Source organism: Scyliorhinus torazame, chromosome 30 (genome assembly GCF_047496885.1).
Source record: "Scyliorhinus torazame isolate Kashiwa2021f chromosome 30, sScyTor2.1, whole genome shotgun sequence".
Lineage (NCBI taxonomy): Eukaryota > Metazoa > Chordata > Chondrichthyes > Carcharhiniformes > Scyliorhinidae > Scyliorhinus > Scyliorhinus torazame.
In genome coordinates, this window is record NC_092736.1 from 8,984,575 (window position 1) to 9,006,613 (window position 22,039).

Genomic DNA, 22,039 nt, shown 5'->3' on the forward strand with positions numbered 1-22,039 from the left:
ATGCTACCATGCTGTCCTTTGGACTTCACAAACTCCACACAGTCACCCAAGGCGGGAATTGAACCCAGGTCCCTGGAGCTATGAGACAGCAGTGCTAACCACTGTGCCACCATGCCGCCCCTACTGATGGTAAAACTCGTCAAGTCATGGTAGTATGGAAGCTCATGGTTTCTCAAGTGCCTCGATGTGTTGGGTGCATCATGGGATTGGTTGGTACGGGAGATGTTGGGTAGAAGCGAGGCTAATTTTTTAGAGTATTCAAATATCTTGTTCAGTTGTTTTCAAGCCAACTAAATTTCCTCCTATGACCATACTGACGTATGTTGGGGGAAAGTTCCTCAGACACTGGGAGAGCTTGGGTATCCCAGCCAATGTGCTCATTTGGACAACGGGCCGTTTGAGGATGAGAGCCTCACACTCAATTTCAGCCTCATCTGACTGACTTCCACATGTGGGGAACCCCACCACCTGGAGGTTCCCCTCCAAGCCTCTCACTGCCCTGACTTGGAAATATATCGGCGTTCCTTCACTGTCGCTGGAACTCCCTCACTAACAGCAGGGTGGCTAGACCTACACATGTACTGTAGCAGGTCAAGAATGCGGCTCATCACAGGGGCTGGTTTAGCACAGGGCTAAATCGCTGGCTTTGAAAGCAGACCAAGGCAGGCCAGCAGCACGATTCAATTCCCGTACCAGCCTCCCCGAACAGGCGCCGGAATGTGGCGACTAGGGGCTTTTCACAGTAACTTCATTTGAAGCCTACTTGTGACAATAAGCGATTTTCATTTCAGGTTAGGTGGATTGGCCATGATAAATTGCCCATTAGTATCCAAAAGGATGGGGGGGTTACTGGGTTACAGTGATAGAGTGCAGGTGTTGTCTTAAGTAGGGTGCACTTTCCAAGGGCTGGTGCAGACTCGATGGGCCGAATGGCCTCCTTCTGCACTGTAAATTCTATGATCTATGATGTGGAGCAGGCATATTCGTAGAATTGACCAGGTCACGTTGGATAGGCTGTAAAGAATCAGACCATGCGGTCCAACTAATCTCTGTTGGTGTTTGTACTCCACACAAATCTCTTCCAACCGCACCCTTGCATCATCCCTTTCTATCCCCTTTAGCCTTGAGTACCTGTCTAGTTTCCCTCTGAAAGCATCTGAGTAAACTGTCTCAGCCGCTTCCTCTGGTCCCATATCCTGACCACTCTGATAAAAACATTTCTCCAGTTTCCCTATTGGAATTATTGTTTATGATATAGAGAATGGATCTATAATTTAATGTGGGACAGTTACAAAGTTATTGGATGCATAAAATATGAAGGGTCGAATCAAAGTATTGTCAAAGGATATAAAGTAGAACTGGCTCGAAAAGACAAAATTAATGAAAAAGTTATTGTCTCTAGACTTCCTGCAGTTATTTTTTCAGAATTAGCGTAAGATAAAGTGACAGTTTAGAGGCGATTCGATCCATTGTACTTTGCTGAAATCAACCAGACAAAAATTCTGCCAGAATGCTATTGAAGAATTGTGACATTTATAGGAATGTTAATTCGCATTAAAATCAATAAATTATTCTGCATGAGCTGCACACTTAACGAGACCGGGCACCCATTTCATGAATAAGAAATATAATTCCCTTTGCATATTGATTTTCTCGCAGATGTACTGTAAAAGTGATTTTGTTCAAACCCTGGTGTTTTTATAATGCATGAGATCCACGGGATCGACTGACCAGGCCAGGCCAGCATTTGTTGCCCCTACCTTGCACTGAGTGGCGGCTTTATGGGCCATTTCCAAGGGCAGTTAAGAATCAACCACATTACTGTAGGCCAAACCAGGCCAGGAGGGCAGGTCACTTTCCCTAAAGGATATTAGTGGACCAGTTGGAGTTTTTAACAAAAGAATTGGATGATCAGCACCCAAATTCCATTCAAAGGAAACGATTTAATTTTAAAGTGCGCCCGGATGGTTTGTGAAGAGGTGCAATTAGCAAAGACTCCCAATGGTGATTAGTCACCTAACAAGCATGACGAGTATTATGGCTGGGGCCAGCTTCTAACTAGAAACTTTTTTCATGATCCCGGAAGGGTGGCACAATGGAGGGGCACGATGGCACAGTGATTAGCTCTGCTGCCTCACAGCGCCAGGGAGCCAGGTTCAATTCCTGCCTTGGGTGACTGTCTGTGTGGAGTTTTTTTCTGGAACTCCATAACTTAACCTACACATCCCCAGACACTAGGGGCAATTTATCATGGCCAATCCACCTAACATGCACATCTTTGAACTTCTTGTTGAATGTTTTTTCTTGTGGGAGAGTCTTGGGCCAGGGGGTAGAATCTCAGAGTAAGGGGGCCACCCATTAAAGACAGAGATGAAGAGGAATTTCTTCTTCAGAGAATAGAATAGAATCCCTAGAGTAGAGAAAGGGGCCATTCAGCCCATCGAGTCTGCACCGATCCTTTGAAAGACCACCCCACATGGGCCCAATCCCCCGCCCTGCAACCTCACCCTAAGGGGCAATTTAGCAAATCCAGTCCACCTCTTTGGACTGCACATCTTTGGACTGTGGGAGGAAACCGGAGCACCCGGAGGAAACCCACGCAGGCACGGGGAGGACGTGTAAACTCCACACAGTCACCCAAGGTAGTGAATCTGTGGAATTCTTTACCACAGAGAGCTGTAGATGCTGGGTGGTTAAGTATGTTTAAGGCTGAGAAAGACAGATGTTTAATTGGTGAGGGAATCGAGGGTTATGGGGATTAGGCAGGAAAGTGGAGTTGACGATTATCACATCAGTTCAGTCATGATCTCATTGAATGATGGAGCAGACTCGATGGGCTGAATGGCCTATTTCTGCTCCTATATCTTATGGTCTTATAGTCCCCTTTCAGAGTAGATGTTAAATTAAATCCTGACTGCATTTTTCATGCAGTCATAAGCAATCCCATGCCACCAAGGTTTCCAAACTTCCAGGGTCGGCCTGGTATCTCCAGGAATTGAGGACACTGCTTTGTACAATCCTGGAGAAAACTCATGAGGGACATTTGAAAAAGATTGTATCATTTTGGCCATTCCTCTTTACCAGCTGTAATAATATTGAAGATGGGGGGAGGGGGGGGGGGGGGAGGAAATGTGTTTGGTTGACAAACTAGCATCATCCAATCGGGTAACGAGTCGTTTTACTTTACAATTGGTGTAGACAGGCAGTGCGTCACAAGGATTGATGTGTTGGTCGACTAATGGATGGAGTGTGTGGGGGGAAGATCATGCGATGAAACCTCCAGGAATATTTTAAGCACAGTTGGCAACCCTACCTGCCACTCTTTCAAGAAGCAGGAGGTTCTGCCTATGTCCAGGGTAACGTTGACCCCCTTACAACAGCAGACTGACTGATCAATCATCTCTATGCTGTTTTATGGGATATTGCTGTGTGAAAATGTCTCCCACAAAACGACAGGGACAACATTTAACTAAAATGTTTTGACGTGGTGTGAGGGTGTGAAAGGTGGTTCTAATACAAATTTTTCCTTGTAAACTAAACAGTCTACAGTGCAGAATGAGGCCATTCCGCCCATGATATCTGCGCTGATTCTTTGCTAGAGCAATTCACAAAATACGTCAGCTTCTCCAGAATAGTTCCACAAGTTCCATTGTTCTAAATATCTATTTGTCTTTCCTTTAAAAGATCCAGTGATCTCCACCCAGATCACTCTCTTTGGTTATATGTTCCATGTTCCAACAACTATCTTTTCTTCTAATTTCTTCTAATCTCTAAGCTCCCTATCTCTTTTTTTCTTAAATTTAAAGTAGTCAAATATTTTTTTTTCCAAAAAAGGGGCAATTTAGCGTGGCCAATCCACCTACCCTGCACATCTTTGGGTTGGAGGGGTGAGAGCCACGCAGACACGGGGAGAATGTACAAACTCCACACAGACAGTGACCCGGGGCTGGGATTGAACCTGGGACCTCAGCGCCATGAGGCAGCAGCACTAACCACTATGCCATCGTCCTAACTCCCTTTCTTAATAACAATTTGATATTGATCCCTTGCGACTTACTTCCAGCCAGAGGAAATAGATTTTTCTTTATTAACTCTGCTAAATCACATCTTAACCACCTCTGTTTAAGTGTCCCTCAAACTACCTACATTTCAAAAGAACTTCATCGAGCTGTGAAGCGTTTTCGAACATACTGTGGTCATGAAGGGCACACTTAGGACAGCACGGTGGCGCAGTGGATTAGCCCTGCTGCCTCGCGGCAACTAGGCCCCAGGTTCGATTCTGGGTCACTGTCCGTGTGGAGTTTGCACATTCTCCCCGTGTCTGCGTGGGTTTCACGCCCACAACCCAAAGATGTGCAGGTAGGTGGACTGGCCACACTAAATTGCAACTTAATTTGAAATAAATAATTAGGCACTCTAAATGAAATTTTTTTAAATGAAGGGCACACTTCCTGTTCTCATTTCCTTTGCACAAATTTATCATTACCACTTTGTATTTTGTGCCTTTAAAATTATGTCCTTCCCGACTGAGATCTCTATGGCTTTTCCCGTTTTAGCTGCACTGTGCATAAGACAGCGGCTGGACCTTAGCTGCCTCATTCAAAGCACCTCTGACAATGCAGCACTCTCTCAGTGCTGAGTATTAACCTGGATTATGGGTGGGGTTTGGGCTATGACCAGAGAACTGTAGAATCCCTACAGTGCAGAAGGAGGCCATTCGACCCATCGAGTCTGCACCAATCCTCCAAAAGAGCACCCTAGCTAGGCCCACTCCCCCGACGACCTCGTAACCCCATCTAATCTTTGGACCCTGCGGGGCAATTTTAGCATGGCCAATCCACCAAACCTGTACATCTTTGGGATTCTGTGGGGGCGAAACCTACGCAAACACGGGGAGAATGTGCAAAGTCCACACGGACAGTGACCCGGGGCCGGGATCGAACCCGGATCCTCGGCGCCGTGAGGCAGCAGTGCTAACCACTGCGCATGCCCGCCCAGAAACATTGCATCTCATGGGTGGTATTCGCCGCGGAATCTATACAATGTAGTAGGCCATTCAACCCATCATGTTTATGCTGGTTATCTGAAAGGGTGAAGGTTATCTTCTCACATCAGGAAGTTGTAGTTAGTAAACCAGAAATAAGTCAAAATGTATTTGGGATGTGAGGGGGTGCAGGAAGTTGCTGAACATTGGAGCGATGACTGATAATTGCATTCATTTCCGTTGTGACTCAGTGCAGTCGCCGATTTCCAAGTGGACGAGAGGACCAAGGTTTTGGTGAAGTTCGATGGCAACATGACCTGGATATCACCAGCCATATTCAAAAGCTCCTGCAGGATGGACCTGTCTTACTTCCCCTTCGATTACCAGAACTGCAGCATGAAGTTTGGCTCCTGGACCCATGACAAAAGCAAAATCGACTTGGTCTTGACTGGTAACGAGATCAACAGGTTGGACATCTGGGAAAGTGGTGAATGGGCAATTATCGCTGCCCCAGGTTACAGGCACGAGATCAAGTACAACTGCTGTGCTGAGATATACACAGACATAACCTATTCCATGTACATGAGGCGAATGCCTTTGTTCTACACCGTCAACATCATCGTCCCTTGCCTAATGATCTCTTTTCTGAGCATCTTGGTTTTCTATCTGCCCTCAGATTGCGGACAAAAGATAACTCTAAGTATTTCAGTCTTGCTTTCCCTCACAGTGTTTCTCCTGGCCATCACCGAGATCATACCATCCACGTCTCTAGTCATCCCTCTAATTGGGGAATATCTGCTCTTCACCATGATCTTCGTGATCCTATCGATTGTTATCACCGTTTTTGTGCTCAACATCCACCACAGAAGCCCCACGACCCACACCATGCCGGCCTGGGTGAAAACCGTCTTCTTGAAGCAGCTGCCGCGGGTTCTGTTCATGACCAGACCCACAGCCAGTGGGGACGCGCAGAAGACCCTGACGCCGAAGATTCTGGAGAGCTCCACCGAGCTCACCTGCATCAAGGGTTTCAGCAAATGTTCTAAACGTAGATGCTCAGGGGATGTCCTCTGCTGCCAGGACTCCCCCTGTGGCTGCTGCAGATTCGGTAAGGCGAAGGACCCGGACGCAGGCACGAATCTGAGACAGAGCTCCGGCGCGGAGGGACTGCTCACGACCCCCGCCTTCTCCGCTGAAATTCAAGAAGCTATTGAGAGCGTTACTTACATCGCAGAAAGTATGAAGCAGCAGAACGGGTCCAAGGAGGTGAGAGAGAATACGCATACATTTTTAATACACAAACACACACAAGGGGGTCACAGGTGTGAGCGGTGCTCTCATGGCCCGCTAACCATGCGCACACATTCTGGTCCTGTCCCAGGATGGTGAGCTTTTGGGTCTCCTTCTTTAGCACCATGTCAGCGATTCTTAACATTGATCTGGAGTCGTGTCGGTCGGTGGCCATTTTCAGGGTGTCGGACTCGCCGTGGCTACAGACCGAGGGGGTGAAGGCAGATGTTCTGGCCTTTGCCTCATTGATAGCCGGAGGCGAGTTCTGCTGGGATGGAGATTTTCCACTCCGCCCAGTGCCTCGGCCTGGTTGGGTGACCTCATTTATATCTGGAAAGGTTTGTACCAATTAGGGGGCCAGTGGAGGGGTTCTACGTGAGGTGGCGGCCATTAATTTCCTACTTTAATGAGTTAGTCACGATGGTGCGGATGTAGTTATTATTATTGGGGTAGGTTAGTTCCGTCTTTCTTTGGGTGGAGTTTAGCTGATTGGTTGTGCGTTTCTTTGCGGTATTATAATATGCAATGTTCCTTTTCTGGGCTGTTTGATGTTGACGTGGTGTTGGTTATAAATTAAAACTTAAGGGTGGCATGTGGCGCAGTGGTTAGCACTGCTGTCTTGCGGCGCCAAGGACTCGAGTTCGAATCCCGGCCCTGGGTCACTGTCTGTGTGGAGTTTGCACATTCTCTCCGTGTCTGCGTGGGTTTCACCCCCACAACCCAAAGATGTACAGGGTAGGTGGATTGGCCACGCTAAATTACCCCTTAATTGGGAAAAAAATAATTGGGTACTCTAAATTTATGAAATAAATAAATGAAAACTTTCAGTAAAATATTTTTTTTTTAAAAACACACACAAGGGGTCAAGTATTCAGGTGAAGTAGGCTTCGAGAGTGGGGGGTAATTGAACCAGGGGCGTCATTCTCCGCATGCGGGAGTCTCCGTTTTGCCGGCGCCCGGGGGTTTCCCGACGGCGTGGGGCTGCCCCACAATGGGAAACCCCATTGACCGGCCGGTGTTACGGAGACTCCCGCCGACCGGTCGGGGCAGAAATGTGGCGGGGCGGGTAGGAGAATTTCGCCCCGGGGGTGCAATCCTCATTTTAAAGCTGCATATCTCAGAATCACAGAATTGCTACGCTGCAGGTCATTCGGCCCATCGTCTCTCTGCCGGCTCTCCAAACGAGCATCATGACTTAGTGCCGTTCCCCTGCCCTTTTCGCCTTACCCCTGCACATTGTTTCTATTCAAATAATCATCTAAAGCCCTCTTTAATGCCTCGATTGAACCTGCCTCCACCTCACTTCCAGGCCGTGCATTCCAGACCCCAACCATTCGCTGTGTGAAAATGTCTTCTCTCACATCACATTTCCTTCTTATGAAAGTAATTTTAAATATGTGTGTCTCGTTAGAATTTACAGTGCAGAAGGAGGCCATTCGGCCCATTGAGTCTGCACCGGCCCTTGGAAAGAGCACCCTACCCAAGCCCACAGCTCCACCCTATCCCCACAACCCAGTAACCCCACCCAACACTAACGACAATTTAGCATGTCCAATCCACCTAACCTGCACATCTTCGGACTGGGGGAGGAAACCGGAGCACCCGGAGGAAACCCACACAGACACGGGGAGAACGTGCAGACTCCGCACAGACAGTGACCCAAACCGGGAATTGAACCTGGGACCCTGGAGCTGTGAAGCAACTGTGCTAACCACTATGCTACCGTGCTGCCCTTAAAAGTTCTCGATTCTTTTATGAGTGGGAATAGTTTCTCCCCGTCTACTCTGTCCAGCCTCTCATGATTTTGAACATTTCTATCAAATCTCCTCTCAGTCTTCTTCTCTCCAAGGAGAACAGTCCCAATCTCTCCAATCTATCCTCATCCCTGGAATCATTCTGTCCTTCCTTATACATATTTCCAATTTAAATTCTTCTATTCATTTTTCTATGTAAATTTAGCATGTTGTAATGGCCAAAGCAAAATACTGCAGGCACCGGAAATCTGAAATAAAGCCGAAAAATCCGGAGACCCTCCACAGGCAGTAACTGTGGAGACGGAAACAAGGAAGACTCAGCAATACTGAGGCAGGGAAAGGTCAGAGGGGGAGGAAAAGGCAAAACGGGGGAGGTCTGTGACAGGGTGGAGAACAGGAGAGGTTAAATTAGACTGTAATTACCTCACCCATCCAGTGATGATGTTACAGCTTTCTGTTGAAGGTATAATTGCAGTGTGACAGGATTACATAGCAATTTTACTGTAAATGTGGACCTCGAATTTAGAACAGGAAAAATTAATAAAGTATGTGCAGACGCAATATTTTAATATATTTATAATCATGTTAATGCATTAAGTACTTTGGATTATAAAAGTAGGGGATATTGTCAACCAAATTGAGAGGGAAAATGATACCTAAAGTGTAGCGCTTTGGGGAAATCTGTGTAATATGCATTATGGATTGAGACTGAGCTCATTATCAAAGTCATAAGTGCCTGTGGGAGCTCAGAGTCCCTGGTGGTCCTAATTCATAATGTTGTCGCTGATAGATCTACCATGCGGTTTTAGCAGCACTTTGCGATTACTAGAACTCAGTAGAAATTTAAGTTAAAACTTCTCAGGTGCAAATAAGAATCGTTTTATTTGTCCTCTATTGATTACAATTGAGAGTCATTTAAAAGGCAATTTGTAGACAATTGAAACCTTCAAAGAATCACAGAAATGATTTTCTTGCTTAGGCAAACAGCTCGCAATAACTTCAAAAGTCAAGTCAGAAAGTGAAATATGAAAGACAGCGAATAGTTAAGTCAAAGTATAGATTGATTCCAGAAAGAGAGAGAGAGAATGATCCCGCTAAAAATGGCCGAACGAAACTTCCCAGTTATACTGTATCATATCTGTCTTCAGCCATATAATTACCCCCCTATGTAATCCTAATTGGTTTGGATTAACATCAAATGAGTTTGATTTGAGGGTTAGTTGTCACTCATTTATAGGCAACATTAACCTAAATTGTATTCTTGTATAAGCTAGGAATTGATGTGTTGGGTGCTCTGGATCCGTGGAACACATACAGGCCACCAACACTTAAAATAGTGCAGCACTATTTTATTAAGTTAGAAATTGTTGAACAGACTTTCACTGTGGGTTAACACGATGTTAGATTAAACTAAAGCCTGTCCTAACCAGTCTATGCACTCAACACATGGTGAGGATCTGTGCTGTAAGCTGTAAGCTCTGTCCTTCTAGGAGGCTGCATCCCGAATGAGCGGGAACTCTGATGCCCCCTGTCTTTATAGTGCGTGTGCTCTAACTGGTGATTGGCTGCGGTGTTGTGTGTGTTGATTGGTCCCACTGTGTGTCCATCAGTGTGTGAGTCTGCACCATGATATACTGGTGTATATAATGACAGGAATGCGATTCGGCTTTCTTATCACATGCTTGCCTTGTCCTTGCCTTATTTTATCTTGCAAATGTATTTTGCTAGCGGCATGGGAATTTCTGTTTGCTGCTCTGTTCTCAAAATGCTGAATGTGTGTTTTTTTTAATGACCTGAGGTTATGAGTGATTCAATAGGCCAGGGGCTCAATACTAAATAACTATCTATCGAACTATCACTTTTACCTATTAGATGTATTAGGAAACAGCGGGCTTCTACAGTCATTAAACTATAAGACATTAATAGGTGCATTATCTTCATAGTAACTGAAAGAATTCAACAGGACGAACGGAGATCAGCGGGCAGTTTCAGCAAAGCTTTGCTCCCAACACAAGCAACCCTCCCGTATAAAGGGGGCAGGAAATTCCACTGGCTTCTGAGCCATTTCAGAGCAGGAATCCTCTCTTCCTTAATTCCGCTGCCACCATCGTCTCCTGGGATAGATCCCTGAGAAGTCTTCCCGAGTCCTGCTTCTTTCATCAAAAGGTCAAATTTAAGACCAGTGGCAGAAAGGCTTTCTTCAAAGTGTCACCAACTCATAGAATGGACTTCAGGTTAGAGTAGCAGAGGGGGAATCCCGGAATCATTTATTTATTTAAATTTAGAGTACCCAATTCTTTTTTTTCTCCAATTAAGGGGCAATTTAGAGCAGCCAATCCACCTCGCCTGCACATCTTTGGGTTGTAAGGGCGAGACTCGCACAGACACGGGGAGAATGTGCAAACTCCACACGGACAGTGACCCGGGGCTGGGAGTGGATTCACTTGTTAGACAAGATGAGCGAGGGGCTGGAAAGTCTTTCTGGATGCCTCTGTGTAGGTGAGTTGCAAGGCCTTCACTTATTGGGACAGATCTTCTGATACCAACAGCGGCAAATGTCCATTTTTCCCATCTAATGTTTGTTCTCTGTGACCTTCTCCCCATTCATTCTGGTCTCCTTTTAAAAGCATATTTCCTTTGAAGTCTTTGGTTCCTTTTTCATTTTCCATTACACTATTAAAGCTCTTCTTTTTTGTTTCTGCTTCCCTATTGTTGGGAATGTGTCTGAAACCAGGAAACTAAGGTGGCACGGTCACACAGTGGTTAGCACTGTTGCTTCAGAGCACCAGGGTCCCAGGTTCGATTCCCGGCTTGGGTCACTGTCTGTGTGGAGTCTGCACGTTCTCCCCGTAACTGCGTGGGTTTCCTCCCACGACTCCCAAAGACCCGTTTGTCGGTGAATTGGACATTCTGAATTCTCCCTCAGTGTACCCAAACAGGTGCCGGAATGTGGGGACTAGGGGATTTTCACAGTAACTTCATTGCAGTGGTAATGTAAGCCTACTTGTGACAATAAAGATTATTATAAACCATGTTGTCCAACAGCAACTAATTTGGATCACTCCTGTGCAAGGTAGGGCATTGTTCTTTTGACGAGCGAGAGAGACAGTGACCAATTGCTTTGAAGAGGGTAAGTACAGAGTCAATGGTACAACTTCAACAAACGCCCATGTAAAATGGTGATTAAAAGACGTCATCTTAGAGCTTGGGAGTGAGACACTCAATCAGGAAGTACCCTTTGTAAGGGACAAAAATCACAGGTGAAATTCCATCAAATGAACATACTGGAGAAATTTTCATTCTGTACTGAATGGTGAAAACATGTCTAAGATTCATGATCAAAATCTATTTAGAAAACTGATTAGTAGCTGATTTCAAAAGTCAATTGGATGGGCACTTGGAAGGAACAGGGCTCGAGGAGGATTGGGACAGACTAGATTGTTTCAGAGACTGGATGGGCCGAATAACTTTGTGATGATTATAAGAACCTCTTTGGATGCTTCTCTTTTTAAGTGATTTTCTCCTCCCTCACCTCCTCTCCCTGAATTCCATATGCACAAGTTGACATCTATTGGTGAAGGATTGTACTGCACTTGTCACAGTCTGCAACCGAAGCTGCGGTCTTTAATTAAAGCTGTGCTGAGTCACTGCGGAAAGCATGGCATTTTCAACAAAATAAAAACATCACCATCTACTTCACCTCTTTAATCAATAGGGTTATGGTTCAATGGTCCTGTTTCACACTCGGTTTGGTGGTGTGGTACAGACCCAGGGTGCAATGTGCATGATTTGCCAATTTGTGCTCAGCTGGGTCTCAGCCAAGGCAGTAGCACAAATGCAGCTGTTTGACACAGTCTGGCCAAAGGTACAATCATTCATGGTTTCTGAATAATGTCCTGTTGGAAAGTGTGCCTGACCATCAACAAGAATTGATTGAATTGTGATGCCTTCACAGTGGAACAGCAAAACTTACGGTGGCATCCAGAATTGCCACTTGGGCGGTGCACCACTGGCACCCAGAATTGCCACTTGGGCGATGTACCAAGGAACAGCTAGTTAAATTGTACCGGATAGCTTGAGGAGTAGCAAAGGGACAGTGTAGAGGGAGCTTTACTCTGTATCTAACCCCGTGCTGTACCTGTCCTGGGAGTGTTTGATGGGGACAGTGTAGAGGGAGTTTTACTCTGTATCTAACCCAGTGCTGTACCTGTCCTGGGAGTGTTTGATGGGGACAGTGTAGAGGGAGCTTTATTCTGTATCTAACCCTGTGCCGTACCTGTCCTGGGAGTGTTTGATGGGGACAGTGTAGAGGGAGCTTTACTCTGTATCTAACCCTGTGCTGTACCTGTCCTGGGAGTGTTTGATGGGGACAGTGTAGTGGGAGCTTTACTCTGCATCTAACCCCGTGCTGTACCTGTCCTGGGAGTGTTTGATGGGGACAGTGTAGTGGGAGCTTTACTCTGCATCTAACCCCGTGCTGTACCTGTCCTGGGAGTGTTTGATGGGGACAGTGTAGAGGGAGCTTTACTCTGTATCTAACCCCATGCTGGACCTGTCCTGGGAGTGTTTGATGGGGACAGTGTAGAGGGAGCTTTACTCTGTATTTAACCCTGTGCTGTACCTGTCCTGGGAGTGTTTGTTGGGGACAGTCTAGAGGGAGCTTTACTCTGTATCTAACCCAGTGCTGTACCTGTCCTGGGAGTGTTTGATGGGGACAGTGTAGAGGGAGCTTTATTCTGTATCTAACCCTGTGCTGTACCTGTCCTGGGAGTGTTTGATGGGGACAGTGTAGAGGGAGCTTTACTCTGTATCTAACCCTGTGCTGTACCTGTCCTGGGAGTGTTTGATGGGGACAGTGTAGTGGGAGCTTTACTCTGCATCTAACCCCGTGCTGTACCTGTCCTGGGAGTGTTTGATGGGGACAGTGTAGTGGGAGCTTTACTCTGCATCTAACCCCGTGCTGTACCTGTCCTGGGAGTGTTTGATGGGGACAGTGTAGAGGGAGCTTTACTCTGTATCTAACCCCATGCTGGACCTGTCCTGGGAGTGTTTGATGGGGACAGTGTAGAGGGAGCTTTACTCTGTATCTAACCCCGTGCTTTACCTGCCCTGGGAGTGTTTGATGGGGACAGTGCAGAGGGAGCTTTACACTGTATCTAACCCCGTGCTGTACCTGTCCTGGGAGTGTTTGATGGGGACAGTGCAGAGGGAGCTTTACTCTGTATCTAACCCCGTGCTGTACCTGCCCTGGGAGTGTTTGATGGGGACAGTGCAGAGGGAGCTTTACTCTGTATCTTTTTTTTTAAATAAATATTTTATTGAAAATTTTTGGTCAACCAACACAGTACATTGTGCATCCTTTACACAATATTATAACAACACAAATAACAATGACCTATTTTATAAACAAAAAATGAATAAATAATAAATAACAAAAATGAAAACTAAATCTAATTGGCAACTGCCTTATCACAAGTAACACTCTCCAATAATATAATTTAACAGTCCAATATATAATTATCTGTCGCAACGACCTATACATGTTATACAGTATATATTAACCCTGAGAGTCCTTCTGGTTCCTCCTCCTCCCCCCCCCCCCCGATCCTGGGCTGCTGCTGCTGCCTTCTTTTTTCCATTCCATCTATCTTTCTGCGAGGTATTCGACGAACGGTTGCCACCGCCTGGTGAACCCTTGAGCCGACCCCCTTAGAACGAACTTAATCTGCTCTAGCTTTATAAACCCTGCCATGTCATTTATCCAGGTCTCCACCCCCGGGGGCTTGGCTTCTTTCCACATTAACAATATCCTGCGCCGGGCTACTAGGGACGCAAAGGCCAAAACCGCCTGCACCCTCCCTGCCAGTGACAGGGATACCATATCCCATCTCTTGAAATCCTCCTCCATTTGTTCCACCAACCGCGTTAAATTTAACCTATGCAATGTGCCCCAATTCTTGGCTATCCGGATCCCCAGGTAACGAAAGTCCCTTGTTACCTTCCTCAACGGTAGGTCCTCTATTTCTCTACTCTGCTCCCCTGGATGCACCACAAACAACTCGCTTTTCCCCATGTTCAATTTATACCCTGAAAAATCCCCAAACTCCCCAAGTATCCGCATTATTTCTGGCATCCCCTCCGCCGGGTCTGCCACGTATAGTAGCAAATCGTCCGCATACAAAGATACCCGGTGTTCTTCTCCTCCTCTAAGTACTCCCCTCCACTTCTTGGAACCCCTCAACGCTATCGCCAGGGGCTCAATCGCCAGTGCAAACAATAATGGGAACAGAGGGCATCCCTGCCTTGTCCCTCTATGGAGCCGAAAATATGCAGATCCCCGTCCATTCGTGACCACGCTCGCCATCGGGGCCCTATACAACAGCTGCACCCATCTAACATACCCCTCTCCAAAACCAAATCTCCTCAACACCTCCCACAAATAATCCCACTCCACTCTATCAAATGCTTTCTCGGCATCCATCGCCACTACTATCTCCGTTTCCCCCTCTGGTGGGGCCATCATCATTACCCCTAACAGCCTCCGTATATTCGTGTTCAGCTGTCTCCCCTTCACAAACCCAGTTTGGTCCTCGTGGACCACCCCCGGGACACATTCCTCTATTCTCATTGCCATTACCTTGGCCAGGATCTTGGCATCTACATTTAGGAGGGAAATAGGTCTATAGGAGCCCCCTTTCCTTTGCCTCATTAAAGGTCCTCGTCAATACCGGGGCGAGCAAGTCCACATATTTTCTATAGAATTCGACTGGGATTCCATCTGGTCCCGGGGCCTTTCCCGCCTGCATGCTCCTAATTCCTTTCACCACTTCTTCTACCGCGATCTGTGCTCCCAGTCCCACCCTTTCCTGCTCTTCCACCTTGGGAAATTCCAGCCGATCCAAGAAGCCCATCATTCTCTCCCTCCCATCCGGGGGTTGAGCTTCATATAATTTTTTATAAAATGTCTTCGCTCCCCGCTCCATCTCTCCTTCCTCATCCCTCACTCCCCCTATTTCCCTCGCTGCTCCCCTTTTCCTCAATTGGTGTGCCAGCAACCTGCTCGCCTTCTCCCCATATTCGTACTGTACACCCTGTGCCTTCCTCCATTGTGCCTCTGCAGTGCCCGTAGTCAGCAAGTCAAATTCTACATGTAGCCTTTGCCTTTCCCTGTACAGTCCCTCCTCCGGTGCTTCCGCATATGGTCTGTCCACCCTCAAAAGTTCTTGCAGCAACCGCTCCCGTTCCTTACTCTCCTGCTTCCCTTTATGTGCCCTTATTGATATCAGCTCCCCTCTAACCACCGCCTTCAACGCCTCCCAGACCACTCCCACCTGGACCTCCCCATTATCATTGAGTTCCAAGTACTTTTCAATGCACCCCCTCACCCTTAGACACACACCCTCATCTGCCATTAGTCCCATGTCCATTCTCCAGGGTGGGCGCCCTCCTGTTTCCTCCCCTATCTCCAAGTCTACCCAGTGTGGAGCGTGATCCGAAATGGCTATAGCCATATACTCCGTTCCCCTCACCTTCGGGATCAACGCCCTTCCCAGCACAAAAAAGTCTATTCGCAAGTAGACTTTATGGACATAGGAGAAAAACGAGAACTCCTTACTCCTAGGTCTGCTAAATCTCCACGGGTCTACACCTCCCATCTGCTCCATAAAATCTTTAAGTACCTTGGCTGCTGCCGGCCTCCTTCCAGTCCTGGACTTCGACCTATCCAGCCCTGGTTCCAACACCGTATTAAAATCTCCCCCCATTATCAGCTTTCCCATCTCTAGGTCCGGAATGCGTCCTAGCATCCACCTCATAAAATTGGCATCATCCCAGTTCGGGGCATATACGTTTACCAAAACCACCGTCTCCCCCTGTAGTTTGCCACTCACCATCACGTATCTGCCCCCGTTATCCGCCACTATAGTCTTTGCCTCGAACATTACCCGCTTCCCCACTAATATAGCCACCCCCCTGTTTTTCGCATCTAGCCCCGAATGGAACACCTGCCCCACCCATCCTTTGCGTAGCCTAACCTGGTCTATCAGTTTCAGGTGCGTTTCCTGTAACATAACCACATCCGCCTTAAGTTTCTTAAGGTGTGCGAGTACCCGTGCCCTCTTTATCAGCCCGTTCAGCCCTCTCACGTTCCACGTGATCAGCCGGGTTGGGGGGCTTCCTACCCACCCCCCCCCCCCCCCACCCCCCTTGTCGATTAGCCATCCCCTTTTTCCCGCTCCTCACCCGGTTCCCACGCAGCTGTATCTCCCCCAGGCGGTGCCCCCCCGCCAATCCCCTCCCATACCAGCTCCCCCCTCTCCCCAGTAGCAGCAACCCAGTAATTCCCCCCTCGCACCCACCCCGCTAGCGTAATTACTCCCCCCATGTTGCTCCCAGAAGTCAGCAAACTCTGGCCGAACTCGGCTTCTCCCCGTGACCTCGGCTCGCACCGTGCGACGCCCCCTCCTTCCTGCTTCTCTATTCCCGCCATGATTATCATAGCGCGGGAACCAAGCCCGTGCTTCTCCCTTGGCCCCGCCCCCAATGGCCAACGCCCCATCTTCTCCACCTCCCCTCCTCCCCCCATCACCACCTGTGGAAGAGAGAAAAGTTACCACATCGCAGGATTAGTACATAAAACTCCTCTTTCCCCCCTTTTTAACCCCCCTCTTCGCCCCCCACATTCACCCCACCACTTTGTTCAAACGTTCTTTTTAATAACCCGCTCATTCCAGTTTTTCTTCCACAATAAAAGTCCACGCTTCATCCGCCGTCTCAAAGTAGTGGTGCCTCCCTCGATATGTGACCCACAGTCTTGCCGGTTGCAGCATTCCAAATTTTATCTTCTTTTTATGAAGCACCGCCTTGGCCCGATTAAAGCTTGCCCTCCTTCTCGCCACCTCCGCACTCCAGTCTTGATAAACGCGGATCACCGCGTTCTCCCATTTACTGCTCCGAGTTTTCTTTGCCCATCTAAGGACCATTTCTCTATCCTTAAAACGGAGGAATCTCACCACTATGGCTCTGGGAATTTCTCCTGCTCTCGGTCCACGCGCCATCACTCGGTATGCTCCCTCCACCTCCAACGGACCCGCCGGGGCCTCCGCTCCCATTAACGAGTGCAGCATCGTGCTCACATATGCCCCGACGTCCGCTCCCTCCGCACCTTCAGGAAGACCAAGCATCCTCAGGTTGTTCCGCCTTGCGTTGTTCTCCAGTGCTTCCAACCTTTCCACACATCGTTTCTGATGTGCCTCATGCGTCTCCATCTTCACCACCAGGCCCTGTATGTCGTCCTCATTCTCGGCTGCCTTTGCCTTCACGACCCGAAGCTCCCGCTCCTGGGTCTTTTGTTCCTCCTTTAGCCCTTCGATCGCCTGTAGTATCGGGGCCAACAGCTCTTTCTTCATTTCCTTTTTGAGCTCTTCCACACAGCATTTCAAGAACCCTTGTTGTTCAAGGCCCCATGTTAAACTGCCACCTTCCGACGCCATCTTGGTTTTTGCTTGCCTTCCTTGCCGCTGTTCTAAAGGATCCACTGCAATCCGGCCACTTTCTCCTCCTTTTTTCAGCCGTATCCAGGGGGGATTCCCTTCTGGTTTACCGCACAGTGTTTTTAGCCGTCAAAATTGCCGTTGGGGCTCCTATCAAGAGCCTAAAAGTCCGTTTCACCGGGAGCTGCCGAAACGTGCGACTCAGCTGGTCATCGCCGCACCCGGAAGCCTGGTCGCTTTACTCTGTATCTAACCCTGTGTTGCACCTGTCTTTCAAGTGTTTGATGGAGGCAATGGACTATAAGAGTACCTTCTTAAGCTCCACCCTTCTCCAGGATGACATAGCCTTTCACCATTCACTGAATGCTTTTAAATTAATTTTGTGCTAACTCCCCAAATCTCCCTCTCTGGGTTGCACTGGTGAGCAGCAGGTCTCCAGCTCATTCAGCCCACTTGCTATTTTCTGTCTCCATCTCTATTAAACATGGGTAACTTTATAAACTGCCACTTTCCTTCAGGTGTTCTGCCAAGCTCTAAAGACCAGCATTTTAGTTACAATTCCTTCACAACACTAATCTTCCCAATGCTAGTTATCCGGCACAAAACCCTGTGCTGTACCGGGCTTGGGAGTGTTTGACAGGGCAGGAGGGTGAGCATATGTATCTGATCTGTTGCTGCAGCTGCCCTGGGAACAATTATAACTTCAGTCTCATCATTTCTGATTTTTATCTTTATGGTACTCGTCTCAGATACAGGATGATTGGAAGTACGTTGCTATGGTGATCGATCGACTCTTCCTGTGGATCTTTATCCTGGTATGCATCTTGGGAACAACAAGCTCTTTCCTACAGCCACTGATCGCAACACACGAGTTGTGAATGTCACCAATGGGTATGTTGCTGTAAATACACAGATAACCTTTATTACTGTGTGAAAGAGCCAGTCAGATACCTGGTGGCGCTGTGCACAGAGGGAGAGAAACGACAGCTGCTAAAGAACACCTCTCCTCCCTCTTTGTCTTTCAGATGCCGGCTGTACGTTGCTGCAGATTGTTTTAAAGCTTAATATTCAAAAGGACCAGTCACCAAGTGCTGCATGTAATAAATATGTCATCAGATTTGACCACCCAGAATGTGGGAAAGTTACTGTTATGCAGACCAACCTGCACAGGATGGGAGAGAAGGGGAAGTCAGATCAGGGAGTCAGTGTGATAGGGATCATAAAAAGGTAATAACTGGCTAGTGCAACTCTCAGGCTCCGAACGACACACCATGTCTTATATCAGAGACAGCAGACGGTTACCAAGTTCAAGAAGCAAGCTTTTATTTACAGTGCACCACCTATTACAGAACTGAGCCACACCAACCAGGAACAGAACTGCCTCTATCATGTCCTGTGCCCAGAGAGAGCTGATCGTTGCTGGATCAGAAGCAGGGCACTCGAATTGGAATCATAACCCACCTGGGAATGGGAGGCTCAAAATCATCCCACGAGTCCGACTACTGCCCCAGGACTCAAACTTGCAACCGACTGGACAAAGCATGTCATCTCAAGGGGAAGTTGAGAAATACAAATAGAACCCCACCCCCTTCGGTACAACTGGAAGATTTCTGACGGCTGAACTCTTCGCTCATCCCCGTAGGTAATCAAATACAGCCCAGCAGGCCACTCTGGCCCCGATTAATGGCTTACAGTACATTACGTATGAGGTGACCACTGCCTAGCAAGTGTATGTGTAAAAGGCAGCACGGTGGCACAGTGGTTAGCACTGCTGCTACACAGCACCGAGGTCCCAGGTTCAACCCCGGCTCTGGGTCACTGTCCGTCTGGAGTTTGCATGTTCTCCCCGTGTCTGTGTGGGTTTCACCCCCACAATCCAAAGACGTGCAGGCTAAGCAGATTGGCCACGCTAAATTGCCCCTTAATTGGGTACTCTAAATTAATAGAAAAAAATAGTGTGTGAACCTCAGCTGAGGGCTGCATTATGCTGGTGTGTGAAGGCCTCTCTGGTCAAACAGCCTGCTGTCTTGGTTCACAGGGCAGCACAGTGGTTATCACTGTTGCTTCACAGCTCCAGGGTCCCAGGTTCGATTCCCGGCTTGGGTCTCTGTGGAGTCTGCACATTCTCCTAGTGTCTGCGTGGGTTGCCTCCCACAGTCCAAAGATGTGGTTAGGTGGATTGGCCATACTAAAATTGTCCTTGGTGTCCAAAAGGTTGGGCTGGGTTGCAGGGATGGTGTGGAGGTGTGGGCTTAAGAGGGGGGCTGTTTCCAAGGGCCAGTGAAGACTCGATGGTCCGAATGGCCTCCTTCTGCGCTGTAAATTCAATGGTCCAATGGGCTTGTAGACGTAATGTTTGAGAAACTGTACCATGGCAAGCTAGGAATACAGCGCGGAAGAGTAAAGGCAGCAAACATTCCGGAGAGTGAAAGGGGGAGCGATGTACTGACACGGTGAACTTGCTGTGTGGCAAATTTGTTCATCAACTTGGCAAATTTAGATGAATATCGTTCCATTTCAGCAGAGATGTTGACACGTACACAGGTTAAGGAATTTCACGCAGGGCCACGAGACACGGAGTGATGGAGTGTATAGAGGCATCTGCCCTCTCCGGCACTATTTATAACCCGACTGCCAAAGGCACTTGCATGGTGGAGTTTCTTTTCTTGCTATAGATGAGATGTACTGCATTGTTCGCAGCTTGTAAAAGCCCATGTATAACCTATAACTGTGCAGGGGCTGGCGAGTGCAATGCCGTTGCCTGTTCTCCGATATCTAATAAAAGAACATTTAAACCATCACCGTACCGCTTTAACTAACTCCGCCTGTTAACATGCCGCAGAAGTAGCATCTTAATTTGGATCTTTAAACGCCTCAAAATACAGTGCTAACATTTATATCGAGCAACCTTTGGCCCAAGGGCTAGAAGGAAGAGTGGAGGTAGAACGGTGAAATGTTGGCAGTCTGATTTCACAGTCCTAATTCTCTAGTGCCAGCTTATCTCAGCTAGTGGAGCTTTAGCCTCTGGGGGAAACTTCCTTGTGCCCTTCCCGTATCATCACCTAGACTTGGCTCCTCAATGCAGCATGGAAGGTGCTGCCCTTTGGATCAGGAAATTAACCGAGGCCATCCAGCCTGTTCAAGAATTGCTAGGTGACAAAGATCAGAGTTTGCTTTCTGCCCTACTGCAAGATACAATCATAATGAAGTTGCTGATTAATCATAGTAATTAATGGATAATAAACATGAACTTAAGAATCCCAACACCCCCCGGGCAGCACGGCGGCGTAGTTAGCACTGCTGCCTCACGGCGCCGAGGACCCGGGTTCGATCCCAGCCCCGGCTCACTGTCCATGCGGAGTTTGCACATTCTCCCCGTGTCTGCGTGGGTCACACCCCCCCAAAACCCAAAAATGTGCAGGGTAGGTGGATTGGCCACACTAAATTGCCCCTTAATTGGGGATTTAAAAAAAAAAAATAGGGCAGCACGGTAGCATAGTGGTTAGCACAAATGCTTCACAGCTCCAGGGTCCTAGGTTCGATTCCTGGCTTGGGTCACTCTGTGTGGAGTCTGCACGTTCTCCCCATGTGTGTGTGGGTTTCCTCCGGGTGCTCCGGTTTCCTCCCACACTCCAAAGAGGTGCAGGTTAGGTGGATTGGCCATGCTAAATTGCCCTTAGTGTCCAAAATTGCCCTTAGTGTTGGGTGGGGTTACTGGGTTACGGGGATAGGGTGGGGGTGTGGGCTTGGGTAGGGTGCTCTTTCCAAGAGCCTGTGCAGACTTGATGGGCTGAATGACCTCCTTCTGCACTGTAAATTCTATTAGCCCAAACTCACCTTATATTTTTGATCCAAGCAGGTTGTACCTAACATATCAAATTACAATAGATCCCACAATTCTTTTTAAAATACCTAATTTGCATTTGAATGAATCAATACTGGCTGTTTCCACCAACACCACTGGAGCCCTGTTCCATAGAGTGACCCACTTGCTCTTCAAAGCATCAGGCTCTATTTTATCTCAATGTTAAGTGAGTGGGTGTTGAGTTAGTTAAAAGTCTTGCCCAGTACGGTTTCCGAAGATCAGCTTAGAGTTTACCCCTCCTTCCAATGCAGTTTGTGCGTTCTCGTCCTACTGTTTTGGATTATATGGTCCACTAGAATCCTACAGACAGCAAATACATCACCTCAATTTTTGTTTACAGCAGGAGGACACCCACTGTACATCACGCAATCCAGTCCAATCCCTCAGATCCTGAATGCTGTCTTTTGTATCTTTTCAATAGCTGGGCAAGCAGCAAGTTCTTGCAATGTCCCAGCCAGCAATTCCCATTCCCGGCAAGCACGGGTTTGCTGTTTGTCGGATAACAATGGTGAGGTGCACTACATTTTGGGATGTTCTGACAATTGGGACATGGGGCTAAACAAATGCAAATTGATTCTCAAAAAACATCAGCCACACTTCGGAGGAAAGGATGCGAGAAACAAACAGCTCAAAAAAAGTGAGATTCACGTCCGCA

The 22,039-nt window shown here is 47.7% G+C and overlaps 1 protein-coding gene across 1 annotated transcript in view; it reads left to right on the forward strand.

Moving 5' to 3' along the window:
• The window catches only part of LOC140404354 (neuronal acetylcholine receptor subunit alpha-3-like), a 134,078-nt gene extending 113,769 nt beyond the window's left edge, over window positions 1-20,309 (forward strand). The window contains exons 5-7 of the mRNA XM_072492768.1: window positions 5,236-6,250; window positions 18,269-18,410; window positions 18,545-20,309. Of these exons, the coding sequence (XP_072348869.1) occupies window positions 5,236-6,250; window positions 18,269-18,397 (1,144 nt within the window). The 3' untranslated portion in view covers window positions 18,398-18,410; window positions 18,545-20,309. The remainder of the gene's footprint in view (window positions 1-5,235; window positions 6,251-18,268; window positions 18,411-18,544) is intronic.
• The last annotated feature ends 1,730 nt before the right edge of the window (window positions 20,310-22,039 follow it).